The 26839-nt window shown below is 36.4% G+C and overlaps 1 protein-coding gene, 1 long non-coding RNA gene and 1 pseudogene across 8 annotated transcripts in view; all 3 read left to right on the plus strand.

Annotated features, from left to right (window-relative positions):
* NRG4 (neuregulin 4) overlaps positions 1-24852 on the plus strand; it is a 190242-nt gene extending 165390 nt beyond the window's left edge. For 5 of the 7 annotated variants that reach the window (XM_040493351.1, XM_040493355.1, XM_040493356.1 and 2 more), the window contains 2 exons: positions 13574-13656; positions 24537-24632. In XM_040493351.1, the coding sequence (XP_040349285.1) occupies positions 13574-13590 (17 nt within the window). In that variant the 3' untranslated portion in view covers positions 13591-13656; positions 24537-24632. Of the gene's footprint in view, positions 1-13573; positions 13657-24536; positions 24633-24730 lie in introns of those variants that run through there. The other 2 variants (XM_040493352.1, XM_040493353.1) reach the window with 2 other exon arrangements.
* Positions 270-786, plus strand: LOC121042042 (ATP synthase F(0) complex subunit C2, mitochondrial-like; annotated as a pseudogene).
* Positions 24853-24898: 46 nt separating the features above from the next.
* LOC121042045 (uncharacterized) lies at positions 24899-25872 on the plus strand. Its single transcript, XR_005795953.1, has 2 exons — positions 24899-25003; positions 25734-25872. It is a non-coding gene; the product is annotated as an uncharacterized LOC121042045 (long non-coding RNA).
* Positions 25873-26839: the final 967 nt, after the last annotated feature.

Here is a 26839-nt window from a genome sequence, read left to right on the forward strand (position 1 = left end):
ATTTATTTTGAGAGAGAGAGAGCGAGAGAGCACGCACTTGTGCACCCAAGTTGGGAAGGGGCAGAGAGAGAGGGAGAAAGAGAATCCCAAGCAGGCTCTGCACTGTCAGCACAGAGCCCCATGTGGGGCTCAAACTCACAAACGGTGAGATCATGACCTGAGCTGAAATCAAGGGCCAGATGCTTAACTGACTGAACCACCCAGGAGCCCCTCAACTAATCCAATTTAAAAATGTGGCCCTTCAACATCTTTAGCTCTTCTTTGTTTTTGAGGAAAATGTATGTGTATGCCTTTTGTCCCTATTATTTTAGGTAGATGAAATACTAAAATAACTGTCTATATCTGTCTTCTCTGCACTAGGAGCAGCTTTCCTGCTACAGCCCTCCTCCCCTAAAAATGTATGCCTGCACAAAGTTTGTCTCAACTCCCTTCTTGGTCAGGAACACTTTTCAGCTGTTGAGCCGATCACTGACAGATGAAAGCTTCAGCAGCTTGGCAGCCCCATGTCACCTGACCTCATTTATACTAGGTGCAGTTTCCAAGCCAGCATCATTTCACAGGACATTGATACAGTGCAGCCAAGTTCATTGAATCTAAGCCTTCCACAGTGGGGATGCCTGGCTCTGGGGTTAGAAATGGGACTGTGTTTAGGAGTTTCATCATTGGTTATGCCAGAAACCCTTCTCTGAAGCAACACCTCTTCTCCTACACCATTCTGGGCTTTGTCCTCTCAGACATGGGTTATTTTACCTGATGATGGTCTTTCTCATCCTCTTTAGCATGTGAAGGAGCCATCTCTGCCTCTGATAGGTCTTTTTCCTGTGTTTCATTTACCCTGCATAGTCTTCCTGTACCTCCTCAGGCCAACTGGGGAAAGTGGTTGGCTTAGGGAAAACAAATACTGTATTAATAAGAAATAATAATAAAATAAATGTTTATGAAATAGTCATGCATAGGATTTTAAATGTAGGATGTATTTTTTTAAGTTTTTATCTATTTTTAATGTTTTTTTTTTTTGAGAGGGAGAGTGAGCGGGGGAGGGACAGAGAGAGAGGGGGACAGAGGAACTGAAGCTGGCTCTGCCCTGACAGCAGCAAGCCTCATGTGGAGCTCAAGCTCACAAACTGCAAGATCATGGCCTTAGCTGAAGTTGGATGCTCAACCAACTTAGCCACCCAGGTGCACTATTTATTTATTTTGAGAGAGAGAGAGAGTGAACACAAGAGAGGGAGAGAGAGAATCCCAAGCAGACTGTGCACTGTCAGCACAGAGCCCCATGTGGGGCTCAAACTCACTAACCGTGGGGTCCTGACCCGAGCCAAAATCAAGAGTCAGCTTAACCAACTGAGCCACCCAAGTGCCCCTCAATGTAGGATTTCTTATGAATTAATTATAGGTGTTTTGTTTTAACCTTAAGAAATTTAAGTACGATTCTTCTCTCTCATTAATGAGTGTCATAGAACGAATTGCATCTTAATATAGAGTCAAAGAAGACAAAAAAAAACACACAACTTTACAGACTTAATCCAGAAGTTTTTTTTCCTTTGTAAATGTGATCCAAAAAATGTGCAAAGAACCTGAATAGACTTTTTTTTTTTTAAAGAAGACATACAAATGGCTGACAGGTATATGAAAAGTGCTCAACATTACTAATCATCAGGGAAATCCAAATCAAAACCATAATGAAATATTGTCTCATACCTGTTAGGGTGGCTTTTATAAAAAGATAAAAAAATGTTGGTGAGGATGTGGAGAAAAGGGCACCCTTGTACACTGTTAGTAGGAATGTAAATTGACTCAGCCATTATGGAAAACGTTATGGAGATTCCTCAAAAAATGAAAAATGGGACTGTAGGGGCACCTGGGTGGCTCAGTCGGTTGAGCATCTGACTTCAGCTCAGGTCATGATCTCTCAGTTCATGGATTTAAGCTCCACATCAGGCTCACTGCTGTCAGCATGGAGCCTGCTTCAGATCCTCTATCCCCCTCTTTCTGCCCCTCCCCTGTTAATGCTCTCTTTCTCAAAAATAAGTAACATTAAAAAAAAAGGACTATAATGTAATCCAGCAATTCTTCTGGGTATATGGGAAATGAAATCAATACCTCAAAAGAGATGGTTGTGCTCCCATGTTTTTTGCAGCATTATTCACGATAGCTAAGAAATGGAAAAAACCTGTTTCCATTTGCAGATGTGTCCCAGACTATGAGTCTGGGGTTCTCTCTTGTCCAGCAAGAGAGTAGATGCAGAATTGAATACAAGAGAGGCTAATGTCTGGGAGGAGACAAGGGCCTGGTATGGTGGTTTGTCTCTGTATTTATTGAGTTCACAAGATCTTACCCACATGGTGAATGTGAAGAAAACACGATTGTACGCGTGAACATGGTGAACATGAAGAAAACAATCAGACAGTAATCATTAACTTGTATGTGTAAGAAGCAAAGGGTCTGGGGTGCAAGTGGAGTTTGTGATCAGAGTACAATAGTATATTGGTGTCAGATGGAAAGTAATTTCCTGCAGGTCATATAACAAATTACTTGTGATCCCATTACAATATCTCACTAGCTAACTTTGGGCATTTTCACCCTGTGGGAGCAGCTTTCCACCCTAAGCTTTTTTCTAACCCATTTATGTAAGTAGCACCTATTCCCCCACTAGATGAATAGAAGAATGGTAATGTATATATACAATGGAACATTATTCAGCCTTTATTTTTTTTTAACTTTTTTTAAATTTATTTTTGAGACAGAGAGAGACAGAGCATGAATGGGGGAGGGGCAGAGAGAGAGGGAGACACAGAATCGGAAGCAGGCTCCAGGCTCTAAGCCATCAGCCCAGAGCCCGACGCGGGGCTCGAACCCACGGACCGCAAGATCGTGACCTGAGCTGAAGTCGGATGCTTAACCAACTGAGCCACCCAGGCGCCCTTATTCAGCCTTTAAAAAGAAGTTCCTGGGATTTATGACATCTTGGATAGACTTCAGAGAACATTGTGCTAAGTAAAATAAGCCAGCCAGAGAGAAAAATAGTACATGATCTCACATATATGTGAAATATACAAAAAGAGAGAAGAAAGTAGAAGAATGGTAGTTACCAGGGGTGAAGAGGTTGGGAGATACTGGTCAACCAGTAAAAAGTTGCAGTTATGTAGGATAAATAAGTTGAGAAACCTAATGTACAAGTATGATGACTGCAGTTAATAATACTCTATTTTATATTGGAAATTTGCTAAGATATAGATTTCAGGTGATCTCACCAAAAAGAAATAGAATGATAACTATGTGAGATGGATATGTTAATTAGCTTGACTTTAGTAATCACTTTCCTACATATTTATATTAAAATGTGCTGTATACTTTAAATATATTAAATTTTTATTAAAAGTAAATTTAATACAGTCAAAGATAGGTTAAAAAGAAAATTTTGCAAACTGCAAAGAAGCAGGAAATGTGTTCAAAGTAAGAAAAATTAATAAGTTGAAACTGATCCAGAACTACTACAAATCTTAGAGTTAGCAGGCAAACACATTAAACAGTTATTATAAATGTATCCCATGTATTCAAAAGTTAAGTAGGAATATGGAAGATATATATTTCAAAAAATCAAGTTGAACTTCCAGAGATGAAAATTAGTATATGAGATGAAAAACAGTGAATGGTATTAACATCAGATCATACACTATATAAGAAAAGATTGATGAACTTGAATATACAGTAATAGAAATTATTACATTTTTTAATGAAAAGAACATTATGTGATGCTATGCAACAACTTCAGGTGGCATAATATAGGGTTAATTGGAGTCTCTGAACAAGACAGACATGAGACAGGAGGGGACAGAAAAAATGTTTGACAAAAGATGAGAAAGGCCTATATACTGAAAACTAAAACTATTGCTGATAAAAATGAAACAAAGAGCAAAATAAATGGAGTGATAAACCATATTCGTGGGTTTGTAAAACTCAATAGAGTTAAGATGTCAGTTCTTAAATCGATCTAAAGATGAAATGTTATGCCAATCAAAATCCTAGCGAGTGTTTGTAGGAATTAACAAGCTAATTCTAAAATTCCTATGGAAATTTGAAGGAACCAGACGAGCAAAAGCAGTTTTGAAAAACAAAAGTGAGGATGCTTCATAGTGTCTGATTTCACATCTTACTACAAAGCTACAGTAAGTAATCAAGACACAGTGCTATTGGCATCAAGATAAACAAATGGATCTAGAAATAGACTCAATTGATTTTCAACAAAGGAGCCAAGGCAATTCAGAATGGAAAGGAAATCTTTTCAAAAAATTATGCTGGGACAGTTGGATATCCACATGTAAAAAGATGAATTTAGATCTTTATGATACATAAAAAATAACTCAAATTGGTTGTAAATGTAAGAGCTAAAACTATAAAACTCTAAAAAAAAAAGCTTAGAAGAAAATTCTTAGAAGAAAACCTAGGAAATATTTGTGATGTTAGATGAAGCAAAAATTTTTAGGTATGTAAGAAAAGCACAACTGAGTAGAGGGAAAAGTCTGGGATTGTGATGCCTCCCACTTTGGTCTTCTTCAAAATTACTTTGGCTATTCGGGGCCTTTTGTGGTTCCATATGAATTTTACGATTGCTTGTTCTAGCTTCGAGAAGAATGCTGGTGCAATTTTGATTGGGATTGCATTGAATGTGTAGATAGCTTTGCATAGTATTGATATTTTAACAATATTTATTCTTCCAACCCGTGAGCACAGAATGTTTTTCCATTTCTTTATATCTTCTTCAATTTCCTTCATAAGCTTCCTATAGTTTTCAGCATACAGATCTTTTACATCTTTGGTCAGGTTTATTCCTAGGTATTTTATGTTTCTTGGTGCAATTGTGAATGGGATCATTTTCTTTACTTGTCTTTCTGTTGCTTCATTATTAGTGTATAAGAATGCAACTGATTTCTGTACATTGATTTTGTATCCTGCAACTTTGCTGACTTCATGTATCAGTTCTAGGAGACTTTTGGTGGAGTCTGTCGGGTTTTCCATGTATAATAACATGTCATCTGCAAAAAGTGAAAGCTTGACTTCATCTTTGCCAACTCTGATGCCTTTGATTTCCTTTTGTTGTCTGATTGCTGATGCTAGCACTTCCAATACTATGTTAACAGCGGTGAGAGTGGACATCCCTGTCGTGTTCCTGATCTCAGGGAAAAAGCTCTCAGTTTTTCCCCGTTGAGGATGATGTTAGCTGTGGGCTTTTCATAAATGGCTTTTATGATGTTTAAGCATGTTCCTTCTATCCTGACTTTCTCAAGAGTTTTTATTAAAGAAAGGTTGCTGAATTTTGTCAAATGCTTTTTCTGCATCGATTGACAGGATCTTATGGTTCTTTTCTTTTATTAATGTGATGTATCACATTGATTGATTTGCAAATGTTGAACCAGCCCTGCATCCCAGGAATGAATCCCACTTGATCATGGTGAATAATTCTTTTTATATGCTGTTGAATTCGATTTGCTAGTATCTTATTGAGAATTTTTGCATCCATATTCATCAGGGATATTGGCCTGTAGTTCTCTTTTTCTACTGGGTCTCTGTCTGGTTTAGGAATCAAAGTAATACTGGCTTCATAGAATGAGTCTGGAAGTTTTCCTTCCCTTTCTATTTTTTGGAATAGCTTGAGAAGGATAGGTATTATCTCTGCTTTAAACATCTGGTAGAACTCCCCTGGGAAGCCATCTGGTCTTGGACTGTTATTTGTTGGGAGATTTTTGATAACTGATTCAACTACACTCTACTACAAAGCTGTAATCATAAAGACAGCATGGTACTGGCACAAAAACAGACACATAGACCAATGGAATAGAATAGAAACCCCAGAACTAGACCCACAAACGTATGGCCAACTCATCTTTGACAAAGCAGGAAAGAACATCCAATGGAAAAAAGACAGTCTCTTTAACAAATGGTGCTGGGAGTACTGGACAACATGCAGAAGTTTGAAACTACACCACTTCCTCACACCATTCACAAAAATAAACTCAAAATGGATAAAGGACCTGAATGTGAGACAGGAAACCATCAAAACCCTAGAGGAGAAAGCAGGAAAAAGACCTCTCTGACCTCAGCCGTAGCAATTTCTTACCTAACACATCCCCAAAGGCAAGGGAATTAAAAGCAAAAATGAACTATTGGGACCTCATGAAGATAAAAAGCTTCTGCACAGCAAAGGAAACAATCAACAAAACTAAAAGGCAACCAACAGAATGGGAAAAGATATTTGCAAATGACATATCGGACAAAGGGCTAGTCTCCAAAATCTATAAAGAGCTCACCAAACTCCACACCCAAAAAACAAATAATCCAGTGAAGAAATGGGCAGAAAACACGAATAGACACTTCTCTAAAGAAGACATCCAGATGGCCAACAGGCACATGAAAAGATGCTCAACGTTGCTCCTCATCAGGGAAATACAAGTCAAAACCACACTGAGATACCACCTCATACCAGTCAGAGTGGCTAAAATGAACAAATCAGGAGACTATAGATGCTGGCGAGGATGTGGAGAGATGGGAATCCTCTTGCACTGTTGATGGGAATGCAAATTGGTGCAGCCACTCTGGAAAACAGTGTGGAGCTTCCTCAAAAAATTAAAAATAGACCTACCCTATGACCCAGCAGTAGTACTGCTAGGAATTTACCCAAGGGATACAGGAGTACTGATGCCTCGGGGCACTTGTACCCCAATGTTTATAGCAGCACTCTCAACAATAGCCAAATTGTGGAAAGAGCCTAAATGTCCATCAACTGATGAATGAAGAAATTGTGGTTTATATGCACAATGGAGTACTACGTGGCAATGAGAAAGAATGAAACATGGCCCTTTGTAGCTACGTGGATGGAACTGGAGAGTGTTATGCTAAGTGAAATAAGCCATACAGAGAAAGACAGATACCATATGTTTTCACTCATATGTGGATCCTGAGAAACTTAACAGAAACCCATGGGGGAGGGGAAGGAAAAAAAAAAGAGGTTAGAGTGGGAGAGAGCCAAAGCATAAGAGACTCTTAAAATCTGAGAACAAACTGAGGGTTGATGGGGGGTGGGAGGGAAGGGCTGGTGGGTGATGGGTCTTGAAGAGGGCATCTTTTGGGATGAGCACTGGGTGTTGTATGGAAACCAATTTGACAATAAATTTCATATATTGGAAAAAAAAGCACACCTCTGTCCTTAAAAAAAAAAAAAAGAAAAGAAAAAAGAAAAGCACAACTGATAAAAAAAAAAATTGGACTTCATCATTGGACCATAAACTGGACTTCATTTAGTGCTTAAAAAGACACCATTAGAGGAGTGCCTGAGTGGCTCATTTAAGGGTCTGACTTTGGCTCAGGTCATGATCTCACAGTTCATGGGTTTGGGTCCCACGTTCCACCCTGTGCTTGACAGTTCAGAGCCTAGAGCCTGCTTTGGATTCTGTGTCTCCCTCTCTGCCCTCCCCCACTTGTGCTCTCTTTCTCTCTCAAAAATAAATAAACATTAAACAAAATTTTTAAAATATACCATCATAAATATAAAAAGACAAGCCCCTATCTTGGAGAAAATATTTGCAAATCATATATCTAATAAATGACCTGTAGTCAGAGGAATAAGGAATTCTGTCAACTCAATGAGAATTCTTTCAACCCCATTAAGATTTGGGCAAAATATGGGGCGCCTGTGTGGTTCAGGCTGAACGCCTGACTCTTGTTTTCGGCTCAGTTCATGATCACAGGGTTGTGCGATGGAGCCCCGTGTTGGCTCTGCACTGAGTGTGCAGACTTCTTAAGATTCTCTGTCTTCCCTCTTTGCCCAATCTCTCTCTCTCTTTCTCTCTCTCTGTCTCTCTCCCTCCCTCTCCTCATCTTTCCCTTTCTCCCCCTCAAAAAAAGAAAAAATTTGGACAATATATTCGAATAGGCATTTTATCAAAGAAAATATACAAATAGCTAATAATCACACAAAAAGATACTTGACATCATTAGTCATAAGGGACATAGAAATTTTTTATGTATATTTTTGAGAGACAGAGACAGAGTGCAAGTGGGGGAGGGGCAGAGAGAAAGGGAGACACAGAATCTGAAGCAGACTCCAGGCTCTGAGCTGTCAGCACAGAGTCAGACACAAGGCTTGAACCCACAAAACGGGAGATCGTGACCTGAGCCGAAGTCCGACGCTTAACTGACTGAGCTGCCCAGGTGCCCTGGGAGATAGAAATTATTATTAACACTGCTATCAAAGTGTTAACAACTAGTGGTAAGGATGTGGGAAACTGGAATACATAGCTGATGAGAATTAAAAATGGTATAGACACTTTGAAAAACAATTTGGCAGTGTGCATAGATACATTTATTGTATCACCAGCAATCCCTTCCCTAGATAACTACCCAAAATAAGTGAAAACGTATATCCATACAAAGAAAAGACTTGAATATGATTTTCATAGTGGCATTTTTCATAATAACCAAAAAGTGAAAATAATCCAAATACTCATCAACCAGTTAGTAGATAAATAAAATATAGTGTATCTATGAAGTGAAATACTGTTCAGCTATTAAAAGGAACAAACTACTGATAGTATAACATGGATAAATCTCCGTTTTACTGATACCGCATGCAAAAGACCACACATTGGTAAGCTTACATTTATAGTAAAATAGATGCTACAACATGGATGAACCTTGAAGTTACTATGCAAGTGGTTTCCCAGGGTTCCAGGTTGGAATGGGGTGTGATTGCAAATGGGCAATGAGATCTTTTAAGGGTGACGGTATTATTATCTGCAAGTGGATTGTGGTGATGGTTGCACAACTCTAAATTACTAAACTTTGTTGAATTGTATACTTTGAAAAGGTGAATTTATAAGATGTAAATTATACCTCAGTAAAGTTGTTTTAAAGAAAGCCAGTCAGCTTTTCAACAAACAGTGCTGGGAAACCTGGATGTCCATGTGCAAAGGGATGAATGAAGTTGGACTCTTACTTGGGAAAAGATCTAACATAAGAGCTAAAAAAGCTTAGAAGCAATCTGAGAAGCAATCATAGGGGAAAGACTTCATGAAAATGGATTTGACAATGATTTCTTAGATATGACATAAAAATCACAGGCAACAAAAGAAAAATTAGATAAATTGGACTTTATTAACATTACAAACTTTTATGCATCAAAATATGTTATCAACAAAGTAAAACTGCAAACCAGAAAATTGGAGAAAATGTTTATAAATCACATATCTGATAAGGGATTGGTATCAGAACACATAAGCTAGAACTCCTAAAACTCAACAACAAATCAACATAATTCAAAAATGGGCAAAGGACTTGAATAGACATTTCTCCAAAGATATACACATGGCCAAAAAGCACATGAAAAGATTCTCAATATCATTAATCTTTGGAGGGGTGGCTGGGTGGCTCAGTCAGTTAAGTGTCTGACTTAGGCTAAAGTCATGATCTCACAGTTTCGAGCCTTGCATCGGACTCTGCGCTGACAGCTCAGAATATGGAGCCTGCTTTGGATTCTTTGTTTCCCCCCTCCCTCTCTCTCTGCCCCTTTCCACTTGTGCTCTCTCTCTCTCTCTCTCAAAAATAAACATTTAAAAAATATCACTAATCATTGGGGAAATGCTAATCAAAAACCAGGGGGTACCACTCCACACCCATTAGGAAGGCTATTACAAACATAAAAACAAATAAACAACAAAAAAACCCACACAAAACAGAAAACAAGTGTTAGCAAGGATGTGGAGAAACTGGAACTTTGATGGGTTGTTGTCGAAATGTAAAATGGTGCGGCCACACTAGAAAACAGTATTTCAGCACCTCAGAAACCTGAACATAGAATTACCTTGTGATCCACCAATTCCACTTATGGATATATACACTAAACAATTGAAAGCAAGGACTTTCTGGTAAGTGATTGAAAGATCCACAGCTAACATCATTCTCAGTGAGGAAAACTGAGAGCTTTTCCCCCATGGTCAGGACAAGGCAAGGATGTCCACTCTTACCACTATTATTTACCATACTACTGGAAGTCTTCGCCTCAGCAATCAGACAAGAGAAATAAGTAAAGGCATCCAAATCAGCAAGGAAGAAGAGTCAACTTTCACTATTTGCAGACAACATGATCCTTTATATAGGTAGGAAACCCAAAAGCTCCACCAAAAAATTTCTAGAATACATGAATTCAGCAAAGTCACAGAATATGAAGTCAATGTGCAGAAATCTGTGGCATTTCTATATACAAGTAACGAAGCAGCAGAAAAAGAAAGCAAGGAATTGATCCCATTTGCAGCTGCACCAAAAACCATGAGATACCAAGGAATAAACCTAACTAAAGAGTTAAAATTTCTGTATTCTGAAAACTATAGAAGACTTATGAAAGAAATTGAAGAGCACACAAGGAAATGGAAAGGCATTCCATGCTCTAGATATCTAGAATTGGAAGAATAAACATTGTTTAAATGTCTATACTACCCAAAGCAATCTACACATTTAATGCAATCCCCATCAAAAGCCACTAGCATTTTTCACAGAGCTAGAACAAACAATCTTAAAACTTGTAGGAGACCACAAAGACCCTGAATAGCGAAAGCAATCCTGAAAAAGAAAAACACAACTGGAGGCATCATGATTCCAGACTTCAAGCTATATTACAAAGCTGTAGTCATCAAGATAGTATGGCACTGGCACAAAACAGACACAAAGATCAATAGAACAAAATAGAAAACCCAGAAATGGGCCCAGAACTATATGGTCAACTCATCTTTGACAAAGCAGGAAAAAATATCCAATGGAAAAAAGACAGTCTCTCCAATAAACGGTGTTGGGAAAACTGGATGGTGACATGCAGAATGAAACTGGACCACTTTCTTAACACCATACACAAAAATAAATTCAAAATGGATGAAAAAGACCTAAATGTGAGACAGGAAACAGGAAAACATCAAAATCCTAGAGAAGAACATAGGCAGCAACCTCTGTGACCTTGGCCTGAGCAGCTTCTTATAGACGTTGCCAGAGGCTAAGGAAACGAAAGCAAAACTGACCTACTGGGACTTCCATCAAGAAACAAATCTGCACAGCAAAGGAAATCATCAACAAAACTAAAAGACAGTGTATGGAATGGGAGAAAATATTTTCAAGCAACATATCTGATAAAGGGTTAGTATCTAAAATTTATAAAGAACTTATCAATCTCAACACCCAAAAAACATATAACCCAGTTAAGAAATGGGCAGAAGATGCGAATAGACACTTTTACAAAGAAGACATCCAGATGGCTAACAGACACATGAAAAGATGTTCAACATCACTCATCATCAGGGAAATACAAAACAAAATCACTATGAGATACCACCTCAGTGTCAGAATGGCCACAATTAACAACACAAGAAGCAAAACATGTTGGTGAGGATGTGGAGAAAGGGGAACCCTCTTGCACTGTTCGTAGGAATGCAAACTGGTATAGCTACTCTGGGGAATAGTATGGAGGTTCCTCAAAATGTTAAAAATAGAACTACCATATGATCCAGCAATCGCACTACTAGGTATTTACCCAAAGGATACAAAAATATAGATTCGAGGGCACCTGGGTGGCTCAGTTGGTTGAGCATTTGACTCTTGATTTTGGCTCAGGTCAGGATCCTAGAGTCATAGGATTGAGCCTCATGATGGGTTCCAGACTGAACATGGAGCTTGCTTAAGATTCTTTCTCTTCTTCTCTGCCCCTCTACCCCACTCATGCACTCTCTCTCTAAAATAATAAAAAGTACAGATTTTAAGAGGTATATGCATGCTGATGTGTATAGCAGCATTATCAACAGTAGCCAGACTATGGAGAGAGCCCAAACGATGCATGGATAAAGAAGACGTGGTATATATACAATAGAATATTACTCAGCCATAAAAAATGAAATCTTGCCATTTGCAATGAGATGAATAGAATTAGAGTGTATTATGCTAAGTGAAATAAGTCAGAGAAAGACACATACCATATGATTTCACTCATGTTTGGAATTTAAGAAACAAAACAGATGAACATATGAGGAGAAAAAAGAGGGAAACAAACCATAAGAGACTTAAAGATAGAAAACAAACTGAGGGTTGATGGAGGGAAGTGGATGGGAGATGGGCTATATGTGTGATGAGTATTATGAAGGGCACTTGTGTATTACTCATGAGTATTATGATGGGCACTGGGTGTTGTATGTAAGTGATGAATCACTGAATTTTATTCCTGAAACCAATATTGCACTATATGTTAACTATGAAGAATTTAAATAAAAATTTGAAAAGAAAAAGACATTATGGTAAATGAAATAAGGCAGACACAAAAGATAAGTACTGTATGATTCCATTTAGATATCTAGAATAATCTAATTTATAGAGACAGAAAATAGAATGGTAGTACCAAGGGCTGAGAATAGAATGGGAGTTTCTACTTAATGAGTACAGATTCAGTAGGGGTTGATGACAATGTTCTAGAGATGGATGGTGGTAATGGTTGCACAACAGTGTGGAGGTACTAAATGCCACTGAGCTGCACACTTAAAAATAATTTATGGGTGCCTGGGTGGCTCAGTCATTTGAGCATGGGAATCTTGATTTTTGGCATAGGTCACGATCTCACAGTTGTGAGATCGAGCCGTGTCAGGCTCTGCACTGAGGGTGGAGCCTGCTTAAGATTCTCTCTCTCCGTATCCTGCTCCTCCCCTGTTCATGCTTTCACTCTCTCTCTCAAAAAATAATTCAAATGGTAAATACTGTTACATAATATATCACATTAAAAAGGCAGACCGAAAGAAATGCCACTATTAAGTGATGCCCTCAGATGTTGCATTGTGATATGCTCAAAATTATCACTTGAGTTCTCAAGAGATTGAGATGTGTTCCTATATTTTATAATTGAGTAAAATGTATTTTAATGGTTTTGCACATTGTTGTTCTTTGTTATATTTGTAATGATAATGTCTGGGACCACATTCATCTGTAAAGTTTCACCAAGAAACTCCCCTTGACCTTATTCAAATCGTTTATCAACTACCCTGTGAATGTTTGTTTGTTAAGTAAATTCACAGCCTGAAATCCTACCGTGCATTTACATTGTAACTGTGTATCCCTCTATTGGAATAATGCTCTAGTTCTGAAAGTATAGCTCTTCAAATGCAAAGAAAGCAGTGTAATGAAATAATCATGAATATCAGATGCCTATACATGCCAGGCACTGTGGCTGACATTTCATGTTATCTCATATAAATCTTAACTCCTGTTGTGAGGCAGGTGGTGGTATTCTCATTCTATGAAAGAAAATAGGCAGTGAGGAAAGATAGGGACACTTATATTTGTGAGACCTGAATGGGGTGCTGATGCAACTCTTCTGTGTTCTGATGAGCATTGTAGGCAGGATACTGGCTTGTTTAGATGTTCTAGGCTAGCTTACCTCAACTCTTCACATCACAAACAGTAGGTTTATAAATGTAAATAAAACTATATGTATTGGTGGTATGCATATAAAGAAAAATTGAGATGGAGAAAACATCTTAGTTCTTATTTTCCATAGGTCATGGAGAACACTGAAGAAATATCACACTGAACACAATCATTCCTTGTTTGTCACAAAGGCAGAAAATGAAACTCCATAAGGTAAAAGAGATCATAGGATTTATTCCTTCTTTCTTCCTTAAAATAAAAAAGACTGAAGTTGCCATACCATGAAACAGTCTTTTCTGCAAGATATGTGCGTTTCCATAACATATTTTATAGTTCATATGCAGCTGGTAAGTTGGGGAATGATACAAGTCCTGTGTGGAAGTTGTACTCGTTCAAACATCATTTTTATAGTAAGCTAATGTGTTAAAACAAAGAGAGACAAACTTTCTCACGACTGAAAAAATTAACTCTTAACAATATATGAAGACTCTAAGAAAAAAAGGTGAAAGTCCTTAAAGTGCAAGGAATGGCTAGGTTAGTGGCTTCAGAAACCACCTAATTTATGACCATGCTAAGCTGTCTGGGGGAGCTGCAAGTACAGATAAGCCATGAAGACTTTTCACCTGGTGATTACAAAAAGAGCATTTATTAAAAAGGCTACCTCTGGATCATATTTTTAATATTAATGAAATATTCTATTAAAAGGAAATGATTTCTAGAACCTATACCTGAAACGAAGAAACACAAGCCCACAACTTAAAGCCTGCAAAAGATTGATCAACTAATTCTCAGTATAAATAATCATAGATACTTAGGATTATTGTTTTCATTACCACTTAAGTTACAAAGTTCCAAACCTCTTCATAAGGTTTAATTTTTAGGGCATGATTTCACAGAATGTGAGGTTTTCATCTTATTAGGGACAATATAAAGAATTCATTAGGCCAGGACAATTTCTTCAGACAGCCTTTTCCAATTGTAAAGTTATCCTGAAATATAAATAAATAGTGACTTTCAGGTAGTATGAAAGTAAAGAATTGTAGGATAGTCGAGCTGTGGATGTTCTGAATACCACAAATCTTGAACTGGTAAATAGTTGAGGCAAAGGAGAAAACACTGGCCCAATGTACCATCCCTTCTGTGAACTATTTCTTCCTCAAGCCAATTTCTCCACATCCTTGCCAATTATAGTTTTGTTGTTGTTGTTAATAGTTATCCTAATAAGTGTGAAATGGTATCTCATGGTGTTTTTTTTAATGTTTAAGTTTATTTTATTTTTTAAAGTTATTTAAATTCGGTTAGTTAACATACAGTATAATATTAGTTTCAGGTGCAGAATTTAGTGATTCCTCACTTGCATGTAACAGTGCTCATCACAAGTGTACTCCTTAATGCCCATCTCATGGTTTTAATTTACATTTCCGTTATAATTAGTGATGTTGAACATCTTTTCATGTGCTTATTGGCTATCTATATAACTTCTTTGAATACCTTTTAATTCAAGTCTTTTTTATAGCTTTGAACTGGGTTGTCTTTTGGTGTTGCATTTTAGTTTTTTATTATATTCTGTATATTAATTCCTCATTGGATAAATGATTTGCAGCTATCCTTTCCTATGGATTGCTTTTTCACTGTTAATAGTGTCCTCTTTACATAAAAGTTTTAATTTTTTTTTTAATTTTTTTTTCAACGTTTATTTATTTTTGGGACAGAGAGAGACAGAGCATGAATGGGGGAGGGGCAGAGAGAGAGGGAGACACAGAATCGGAAACAGGCTCCAGGCTCTGAGCCATCAGCCCAGAGCCTGACGCGGGGCTCGAACTCACGGACCGCGAGATCATGACCTGGCTGAAGTCGGACGCTTAACCGAATGCGCCACCCAGGCGCCCCAAAAGTTTTAAATTTTGATGAAATCCAACTTGTGCATCCTGTTGATAACTTGTGACATTGGCATCATATCCAAGGAATCATAGCCAAATCCATTGCTTTGTGTCATTTTTCTTTTAAGAGATTTATAGTTACAGGTCTCACATTTAGGTCTTTGATCCATTTTCAAAATTCAAGTATAATTAACATACAGTGTTATATTAGTTTCAGGTGTATAGCATAATAATTCAAAAATTCCACATATTTTTCAGTGCTCATCAAGATAAGTGCATCTTTATCCCCTTTATCTGTTTCACCCATTTCCTCACCCTCCACCTTTCTGGCAACCATCAGTTAGTTCTCTGTATTTAAGAGTCTTATGTTTGTCTCATTTTTTAAATCACACATGTGAGCGAAATCATATGGTATTTGTCTTTCTCTTACTGATTTATTTCATTTAGCATTATACCCTTTTGGTTCACCAATGTTGTTGCAGATGGTAAGATTTCATTTGTTTTTATAGCTAAGTAATGGTATTATTCCTATATATATATATATATATATATATATATATATATATCACTTCTTTGTATTCATTCATCTATCCATGGACACTTGGTTGCATCCCTATCTTGGCTATTAAGATAATGCTGCAGTAAACATAGAGGTACATATATCTTTTCAAATTAACATTTTTATTTCCTGGCATAAATACCTAGTAGTGGAATTACTGGGTTGTAGGGTAGTTCTATTTTTAATTTTTTGAGGGATTTGTACAATTGCTTTCCACAGTGGCTGCACCAATTTGCATTCTCACCAATAGCGCATGAGGGTTCCCTTTTTCTCCACATAATTGCCAAATTTGTTATTTCATGTATTTTTGATTTTAGCTATTAGTAGTTTAGCTAGTAGTAGTTTTGGTTTGCATTTCCCAGATAAGTGATATTCAGCATCTTTTCATTTGTCTCTTGGCCATCTGTATGTGTTCTTTGGAAAAATGTCTATTCAGTTCTTCTCCCCAGTTTAAAATCAGATTTTCTTGGTGTTAAGTTGTAGAAGCTCTTTTTATATTTTGGATATTAATGCCTTGTGATGTATATCATTTGTAAATATCATTTCCCATTCAGTAAGTTGCCTTTTCATTTTGTTGATGGTTTCCTTTGCTGTGCAAAAGATTTTTAGTTTGAAATAGTCCCAATAGTTTCCTTTTGGTTTTGTTTCCCTTGCCTGAGGATACACACACACACACACACACACACACACACACACACATTTCTATACCTGATGTCTAAGACAGTACTGCCTATGATTTCTTTTTAAGATTTTTACAGTTTCAGGTCTTACATTTAGGTCTTCTGTTCACTTTGAGTTTATTTTTATGTATGGTGTAAGAAAGTGATCCAGTTTCTTTCTTTTTTTTTTTTTTTTTTTGCATGTTGCTGTCCAGTTTTCCCAGCACCATATGTTGAAGAGACTGTCTCTTCTCTATTCAATATTCTTGCCTCCTTTGTTGTAGATTAATTGACTTTATATAAGTGTGGGTTTATTTCTACACTATTCTGTTCCATTTATCTCTGTTCCATTGATTACTACAGCTTTGTAGTATATTTTGAAATCTGGAATTGTGATACCTCCAGCTTTTTTGTTCTTTTTGAAGATTGCTTTGGCTATTCAGGTCTTTTGTGGTTACGTGTAAATTTAAGAATTTTCTGGTTCTTACTAGAGCTAGAATATTTTCACAAATACTGTTGGTATTTTGATAGGGGTTGCATTAAATCTGTAGACTGGGTAGTATGGGCATTTTATCAATGTTTGTTCTTCCAATCCATGAGCACAGAATATCTTTCCATTTGTTTGTGTCCTTTTCAATTTGTTTCATCAGTGTTTTATACTCTGCAAATTACTGGTCTTTCACCACGTTGGTGAAGTTTATTCCTAGGTGTTGTTATGATTTGTGGTGCAATTGTAAATGGGATTCTTTTCTTAATTTCTCTTTCTGATACTTCATTATTAATGTAAAGAAATAAAACAGATCACTGTATATTAACTTTTTCTTAGTTTTTATTGAATTTATTTATCATTTCTAGTATCTTTTTAGTGGAGATTTAGGATTTTTCCATATATAGATCATGCCATCAGCAAACAGTGATAATTTTACTTCTTCCTTGCTGATTTGGATGCCTTTGATTTCTTTTTCTAGTCTAATTGCTGTGTCTAGGACATCCAGTAATATGTTGAATAAAAGTGGTGAGAATAGATGTCCTTGTATTTTCCTGGTCTTAGAGAAAAAACTCTGAGTTTTTCAGCATTGAATATGATGTTACCTGAGTGTTTTCCATAGATGTCCTTTATTATGTTAGGTATGTTCCTTCTAAACCTACTTTGTTGAGGGTTTTTATCATGAATAGATGGTATACTGTGTCAAATGCTTTTTCTGCATCTATTGAGATGATTGTATATTTCCTATCCTCATTGATGTGTTGTATCTTGTTGATTTGGGACTATTGAATCACCCTTGCATCCCAGGAATAAATTTAATATGATCGCGGTTACCAATTTATTTAAAATGTATTATTGATTGTGTTTGGTAATGTTTTTTGAGGATTCTTACATCTACATTCGTCAGAGATAATGGTGTGGAGTTTACTTTCTCTGTAGTATCATTATCTGGTTTTGGTATCAGGGTAACTATAGCCTCATAGAATGAATTTGGAAGTTTTCCTTCCTTTTCTATTTTTTGGAATAGTTTGAGAAGAATAGGTACTAACTCTTCTTTAAATGTTTGGTAGGATTCACCTATGAAGCCATCTGGCCCTGAACTTTTGTTTGCTGAGAGTTTATTACTGATTAAATTTCCTTGCCGATAATTGGTCTGTTCAAAATTTCTATTTATTCCTGCTTCAGTTTGGGGTGATTATATGTTTCTAGGAATTTATCCATTTCTTCTAGGTTGTCCAATTTGTTAGCATACAGTTTTTCATAAAATTCTCTTACAATTGTATGTATTTCTGTGATGTCAGGTGTTATTTCTTCTATTGTCTTTTTAGTTTCTATTTTGTTTATTTCTGCTCTGACCTTCATTATTTTCTTCCTTCTACTGATTTGGGGTTTTGTTTGTTCGTTTTCTAGCTCCGTTAGGTGTAATGTTAGGTTGTTTGAGATTGTTCTTGCTTCTTAAAGTAGGCCTGTATTGATAAACTTCCCTCTTAGTTTAGACTGATGCATCCCAAAGAGTTTAGACTGTTGTGTTTGCATTTTATTTGTCTCCATTTATTTTTTAATTTTCTCTTTGATTTTTTGGTTTATGCAATCATTTTCAGTAGCATGTTATTTAGTCTGTATGTATTTGTGGCCTTTCCAGATTTTTTCTTCTGGTTGATTTCTAGTTTCACAATGTTGTGGTCAGAAAAGATGCATCATGTGACCTCAATATTTTTTGATTTCTTGAGACTTCTTTTGTGGTCCGTTATGTGGAGAATGTTCCATGTACACTTGAAAGGAATGTGCCTTCTGCTGCTTTAGGATGGAATGTTCTGAATATTTATGTTAAATCCATCTGGTCCAGTGTGTCATTCAAAGCCACTGTTTCCTTATTGATTTTCTGTTTGGCTGATCCATTAATGTAAGTGGGATGTTAAAGTCCCCTACTAATATTGTATTACTATCGATTAGTTCCTCTATGTTTGTTACTAGATGCTTTATGTATTTAGATGCTTTCCTGTTGGGTGCATAAATATTTATAATTTTTATTTTTTATTTTTTTTTAATTTTTTTTCAACGTTTATTTATTTTTGGGACAGAGAGAGACAGAGCATGAATGGGGGAGGGGCAGAGAGAGAGGGAGACACAGAATCGGAAACAGGCTCCAGGCTCCGAGCCATCAGCCCAGAGCCTGACGCGGGGCTCGAACTCCCGGACTGCGAGATCGTGACCTGGCTGAAGTCGGACGCTTAACCGACTGCGCCACCCAGGCGCCCCTATAATTTTTAGATCTGCTTGTTGGATTTTTCCATTTTATGATTAAATAATGTCCTTTTTTGTCTGTTACAGTCTTAGTTTTAAAGTCTATTTGTATTTTGTATTGCTACCCCAGCTTTCTTTACACATCCATTTGCATGATAAGTGCTTCTCTATCCCTTCATTTTAAACCTGCAGATGTCTTTTAGTCTGAAATGAGTCTTTTGTGGGCAGCATATAGTTGGGTCTTGTTTTTTTTTGTTTTGTTTTGTTTTGTTTTTATCCATTTTTCTATCCATTCCATCACGTGTCTTTTGATTGGAACATTTAATCTTTTTACATTCAAAATAATTATAGATAGATATTTATTTTTGCCATTTTGTTAACTTGATTTGTGGTTGCTTTCTTCTCTCACACTGTTCTTGCATGATTAGTTGTCTTTATTTAACGATATACTTGGATTCCTTTCTCCTTATTTTTCACATATCTATTACTGTCTTTTGATTCATGGTTACCATTAGGTTTGTACATAACATTTTCTTTATATATTAGTCTATATTAAATTTCTGGTTGTTTAAGTTTGAACCCAATCTTTACTCTTCCCCGCCGCCCTGCCATGTTTTAGGTCTATGGTATCATACTTTATATCCTTTTATTTTGTGAGTTCCTTGACTGATTTTTACAGATCTACTTGCTTTTACTGTTTTTGTTTCCTAGTTTTGATACTCTTACACTCTTTTCTTTCCATTCAAGTAGTCCCCTTTAATATTTCTTGTAGGGCTGGTTTAGTGGTCACAAACTCTTTTGTTTGTCTAGGAAACTCTCTATCTTTCTTTCAATTCTGAATGATAACCTTGCTGGATAGAGTATTCTTGGTTGCAGATTTTTTTTCCTTTCAGCACATTGAATATGTCATGCTACTCCCTTCTGGCCTGGAAAGTTTCTGTTGAAAAATCAGCTTAATAGCCTTATGGGGTTTCCCCTTATTTATTTGCTTTCTTTTATCTTTGTTCCTTTAAAAATTTTCTCTTTTTCATTACTTTTTGCCATTTTAATTACTTGTGTCTTGTGGACCTTCTTGGGTTGAAGTTGTTGAGGTATCTCTGGGCCTCTTGGATCTGGATTTCTGCTTCATTCCCTAGATTTGGGAAGTTTTCAGTTATTTCTTCAAATAAATTTTCTGCCCCCTTCTCTCTTCTCCTTCTGGGATCCCTATAATGCGAATGTTATTATGTTTGGTGGTGTCGTTGAGTTCCGTAAGTCTATTGTCACTCTGCATAATTTTTTCCCTCTCATATGCACAGCTTGATTACTTTCCATTCCTCTCCCCTGCAAGTACCTGATTTGTTGTTCTGCTTCCCATAGCCTACTATTTATTCCATCTGGTGTATTTTTAATTTCATTTACTGTGTTTCTCATTGCTGATTAGTTCTTTTTAAAAAATCTTTGTTAAGGGTCTCACTGATGTCCTCCACTCTTTTCTCAAGTCCAATAAGTATCTTTATGATGATTACTTTGAATTCTTTTTCAGGTATATTGCTTCTCTGTTTTATTTCTCTTTTGTTGTGATTTTTGTCCTGTTCTTTCATTGGGACATATTCCTTTTTCTCCTAATTTTTTGTAACTCTCTGTGTTTCTCTGTGTTAGGAAAGTCAGCTAAAGTTCCTGATCTTTAAAGCAGTGGCCTTATGAAGAAGAGGTACTGTGGTGCCCTATAGTGCAATGTTCATTGTTCCCCAAAACCAAGCATTTCAGGGGTGTCTGCTATGTGGGTTGTGTAAATCCTAATGAACTGAATTTGCATTCAGTTCAGTCAGCTGCAGTGGCCTACTTTGCCTGTTGTGGTCAGGGTTTGGTCCTTGTGCTGTTAAAGGATCAGTCTGGGGCCACTGTTGGTTTGTAATAGGGTGGTGCTCTGTACTGCAGAACCTGCTTGGGATTCTCCCTCACCCTCCCTGCCCCTCCCCCTGCTCATGCTGTCCCTCCCACTCTCTCTCTCTCTCAAAATATTTTTTTAAAAATATTTAAAAAAATAAAAAATCCTGTCAAATTTTTGTCAAATGCTTTTTCTGTATCAGTTGATGTTGTCATATGGGTTTTTCCCTCTTCATTCTGTCAATATAGTATATTAATTCATTTTCACTTGTTGAACTCTTCTTGAATTGCAGAAATAAATCCACTTGTTCAAAGTATATAGAACTTCTAATGTGATGTTTCAGTTGCTAATAATTTGTTTAGGATTTTTGCATTAATATTCATCAGGGATATTAAGCTATAGCTTTTCTTCCCCCTTCTTTTGTAGTCTGGCTTTAGTGCCAAGGTAATGCTGGCTTTATAGAATGAGTTAGAAAGTTTCTCTTGAATTTTTTGGAATAGTTTGAGGACTGGTGTTATTTCTTGTTTAAATGGTTGGTAGAATTCTTCAGTGAAGCCATCAGTTGCAGAGCATTTCTTTGTTGGGAGGGTTTTGATTACTAATTCAGTCTCCTACTTATAGGTCCATATAGATTTTATTTGTTCATGAGTCAGTCCTTGTATTTCTAGGAAATATATTCACTTCATCTGGGTTATCCAATTTATAGCTGCTGATAATTGTACTCTAATCCTTCTATTTCTGTAGAATAATTACTAATACCCCTACTTTTATATCTGCTTTTAGTAAGTTGAAACCTTTTTTTCATGTTCTAATTAAGATTTTTCCACTCTTAAAATCTTTTTGAAACACTATCTTGCCTATTTCAGTTTTAATCTTCCACTGGCTTTAGGTTTATTTTTTTCCTGGGTCTTTTTAGAATGTTTATTTCATATATTTATATTTATATATTCAAGGTAAGCATTTACAGCTATGGATTTCCTTAGCAGTGCTTTTGTTGCATCACATACGTTTTGTTATGTTGTGTTTTGCTGAATATATTTTGAGGCTCTGTTATTAGATGCATGAATGTTTATAACTGTTTAATTTTGATGTATTTTAAACCTTTTATCAGTAGATAATGTCCTTCATTGTTTCTTGTAAGCTTTTTGGGTTTAAAGTCTTTTTTTGTCTAATGATAGTATGGCCACCACTACTCCCTTTGGGGACTATTTGCATGGAATATCTTTATCCATCCTTTTACTTTAGATCTGAAGTCAGTCTCTTGTAGACTGCAGTTAGGTCATGTTTTTAAATCCATTTCACTAGTCTCTGTTTTTTTAATTGGAGTTTAATCCATCTATATTTATTTATTTATTTATTTATTTATTTTTAATGTTTATCCATTTTTGAGAGAGAGAGAGTCAGAGCATTAGTGGCAGAGGGGCAGAGAGAGAAGGAGACACAGAATCCGAAGCAGGCTCCAGGCTCCAGGCTCCAAGCCATCAGCACAGAACCCATTGTGGGACTCGAACTCACAAACCATGTGATCATGACCTGAGCTGAAGTCTGACACTCAACTGACTGAGCCACCCAGAAAGTAATTATTGAGGGACTAATGTTATACTATTTATGTGCCTTATAGCTTTTTGCTCATTTTCGATGTGATTTTTGTGTTTTAGTTGAATTTTTTTGTAGTAAAACATTTTCTCATTTCCTGTATTATTATTATTTCCTGTATTATATTATTATTCCTCATAGCTGTATTATTATATAGCTACTTCTTTGTGGTTACCTTAGGGATTCCATTTAACATCCTAAATTAATAACACTCTAATTTGAGTTTATGGCAGCTTAAGTGTACAAAAACTCTTTTCTTATATATAACCTTGTTTTCACCCCCTTTTGGTTATTAATGTCACAAAATTACATCTTTAAGTATTGTGCATCTGAAAACATAGACAAGTAACTATTTTAAGTCTCTTAAATTATGTACAAAATGAAAAGTAGAGCTACAAATCAAAATTATAATACTAGCTTTTATACTTGCCCATGTATACTTTAATTAGAAATCTTATTTCTTCATATGACCTTGAGTTCCTGTCTACTGTCCCTTCTCATTCAACCTGAAGTTAGCACTTATTTCAGGGCAGGTGTAGTGGAATCTGTCTCCTTCTGTTTTTGTCTGGTAATGTTTTAGTTTCTCCCTCATTTTTGAAGGAGTCTTGTCAGATAGTTTTGGTAGACAGTTTTTTTTTTTCTTTTAGTAATTTGAATATATCAAACCCCACTGTCTTTTGGTCCCCAAGGTTTCTGATGAAAACTGGACAACCTTATTGAGGATCCCTTTTCATTCCTGCTTTCAATATTCTGTCTTTTGCTTTGGATAGACTGATTCTAATGTGTCTTGGTGGGTCTCTTTTGACTTTCTCCTATTTGGAGTGCGATGAGCTTTGCAAACTGTTCAAATCTGTTATTGAAATTCACCCTCTAGTGAAAATCTTTATTGTACCTTCTGCTCCAGAATTTCTTTGATCCTCTTTTAATTTCTTTGTTCATGTTCTCATTTTATTCATTTTCTTGATTTCCTGTATTTCTTTGAATATATTTAAGTCTCTGTCTAGTAAGTTCAAAATGTACACACTTCCTCAGGGTCAGTTTCTGTTCCTCTAAATAGACCTGTTTTCTCTTTTTCTTTGTATGACTTGTTATTTTCTGCTTTTGAAAATTGGGCATTTCACTATTATAATATGGTAATTCTAGATATAGGATTTTCCTGTCACCAGGGTTTACCAGGTTTTTCTTTTTTTTTTTTTTTTAATTTTTTTTCAACGTTTTTTATTTATTTTTGGGACAGAGAGAGACAGAGCATGAACGGGGGAGGGGCAGAGAGAGAGGGAGACACAGAATCGGAAACAGGCTCCAGGCTCCGAGCCATCAGCCCAGAGCCCGACGCGGGGCTCGAACTCACGGACCGCGAGATCGTGACCTGGCTGAAGTCGGACACTTAACCGACTGCGCCACCCAGGCGCCCCTTCTTTTTTCTTTTTGATTTGCTGCAAGCTGTTTTCCATTTACTTTGAGACTATTCCAAAGTATTTTTACAAAGACCTTGTTTTGTGAGATCATCTCTGTTCTGTTTACCTCATGTTCAGCTGTTTTGACAGTTTTCCTTAAATGCCAGTTCTCTGTCTTTGCAGATTAGATGGGTGCTAGAGCATTCCTGCAATATGTATGTAGCTAGGCTTACTCTGAGCCTAGGGATCTGACTGAGGTGAAAACTTAAGGTCTTAGATCTTTTCTGAGCATGTGTTTTGCCTGGATGTGCATATGGCATTCTAAATCCCATCCTCCCCTCATATAGAGCTATTTCTGAATGTCCAGTTTTCAAAAACTCTCACCCTATCTTCTTCCCTAGGCCTTATATGACCTATTCTGTCTCCACCAATAATTGATCGCCCCAGGTATCTGAGTCTGTAGTCACCTTGCGGCTTTTACAAGTAATGCCTGCCACTCTTCCTGCCTGATTTCCAAGTTAATGGAAAAATAGAGGTGAGCACTTAAGACATACACAATAATTTGCAAATAAAGTCTACCTCTTCTGGTTTGAAGGTAGGAACTGGAAACCTCTGCCACTTTTTAAATAAGACAGGCCTCTGCCACTTTTTAAATAAGACTGCCACTGCACTGGGACAAAGGCAAGTAAAATATCTCAAAATTTTCCTATCATTTTGAAGATGATTTTTCTTCACTGGACATGGTTTGCTGTAATCTTTTATTGTTTTCCAGAGTTCTGACAGTGCTGGTTCATATAGTTGCTGTTGGTTTTGTTGGGGAACAAGAGCTTAGATTGTCCTAGTCCACCATTTTGCTGGTGTCACTCAGGTCACTTATTTTTCACTCCTGTCTGTAATTGTAGTACCATGACAAGGCCTTCAACAGAGTATGTTTTAGATACATATATGGTGAATTTTGGTTAGACTTGTAAGTACTGTGTAAATGTTAAGAAAATTATCCTCACTCTAATCATTGTGCTTATTTTTTATTAAAAAATTTTTTTTAATGTTTATTTTTGAGAGAGTATGAGTGGGAGAGGGGCAGAGAGAGAGGGAAAAAGAATCCAAGGCAGACTCCAGGCACTGAGTTGACAGCACAGAACCCAATATGGGGCTCAAACCCATGAACCATGAGATCATGACCTGAGCCGAAGTCTGATGCTTAACCGACTGAGCCACCCAGGCACCTCTGATCATTGTGTTTAAAATTAAAGTTAAGGAATTTATCAATCTTGCCTTTTTTGCTGGTTGTGAGGACAGTTTACATAAACTTTTAATGAGACGAAAATGCTCCATACCCTCCTAATACCAAATATTAAATGAAGTTTATTGGATTCTGCTAATGTTTTCTACTTTACAGTAGCATATATTCTTGTAACTTCTTTTACTGTGTAGGGTAGAAGTAAAATATATAAAACAAAAATAACATGTTTTGCAAATATTTCACTATATAAGGCCAATATTACAATAATTTTCTGTTAATACATTCTTTACATAATGTAGAATTTTGTTCACTTAACAAGGATGTTATTACTAATGCTTACTATGTTTTATTTTAGGATTTTCATTAAGCAAACTCATACTCAGTTTCTACAAATGAAAGTCAAGTCAGTCATCTTAACATCTCAATTTCCAATCAAGAGGATTTAGTCTTCTGTTTCCAATAAATCTGAATTTATGGTGGTGCTAATCTGGTTAGATTGTGTGGGCACAAAATGCCGAAAGTAGTTTTATTTTTTTGTCAAAAATTTCTGTAGAACGTATGGAAAATTTTCAGATTTGTAAAAGGGTTTCATATTCTTTGTATGTTCAATGTGTTAAATTAGCAATATATTTCTGTGGCATTGTGATCTCTCCTCCTTCATTTGTGGTTTAATTGATTTGAGTCCTTTCCCTTTTCTTTTTGGTAAGTGGCTAGGGGGCTATCAATTTTGTTTATTCTTTCGAAGAACCAGCTCAGTTTTGTTCATGTTTTACTGGTTTTGTTTGGTTTGGTCTGATTTCTGTATCATTTTTTTCTGCTCTAGTCTTTATTATTTTCCTTCTTTTGCTGGCTTTAGGCTTTATCTGCTGCTCCTTTTCTAGCTCCTTTCGGCATAAGGTTAGGTTGTGTACTGGGGACCTTTCTTGCTTCTTGAGATAGACCTGAATTGCAAGGTACTTTCCTCTTAGGACTGCCTTTGCTGCATCCAGTGTTCAGATGGACTGTTGTATTTTCATTTGCTTCCATGTATTTTATTTCTTAATTTCCTGATTAACCCATTCATTCTATAGTAGAGTGTTCTTTAACCTCCATGTATTTGTAGTCTTTCCAAATTCTTTCTTGTGGTTGATTTCAAGTTTCATTGCATTGTGATCCAAAAATATGCATGGTATGATCTAGATAATTTTGTACCTATTGTCAGTGACCAGCATGTGATCTATTCTGGAGAATGTTCCATGTGCCTTTGAGAAGAATGTGTATTCTGCTGCCTTAGGATGAAATGTTCTGAATATACCTGTTAAGTCCGTCTGATGCAGTTGTCATTCAAAGCCATTGTTTCCTTATTGATTTTCTACTTAGATGGTCTGTCCATTGTTGTAAGTGGGGTGTTAAAGTCCTCTACTATTATTGTATCATTAGCAATGTTTCTTTATGTTTGTGATTAACTAATTTATATATTTG

This window comes from Herpailurus yagouaroundi, unplaced genomic scaffold (assembly GCF_014898765.1).
Source record: "Herpailurus yagouaroundi ecotype Mexico unplaced genomic scaffold, PumYag 184, whole genome shotgun sequence".
NCBI lineage: Eukaryota > Metazoa > Chordata > Mammalia > Carnivora > Felidae > Herpailurus > Herpailurus yagouaroundi.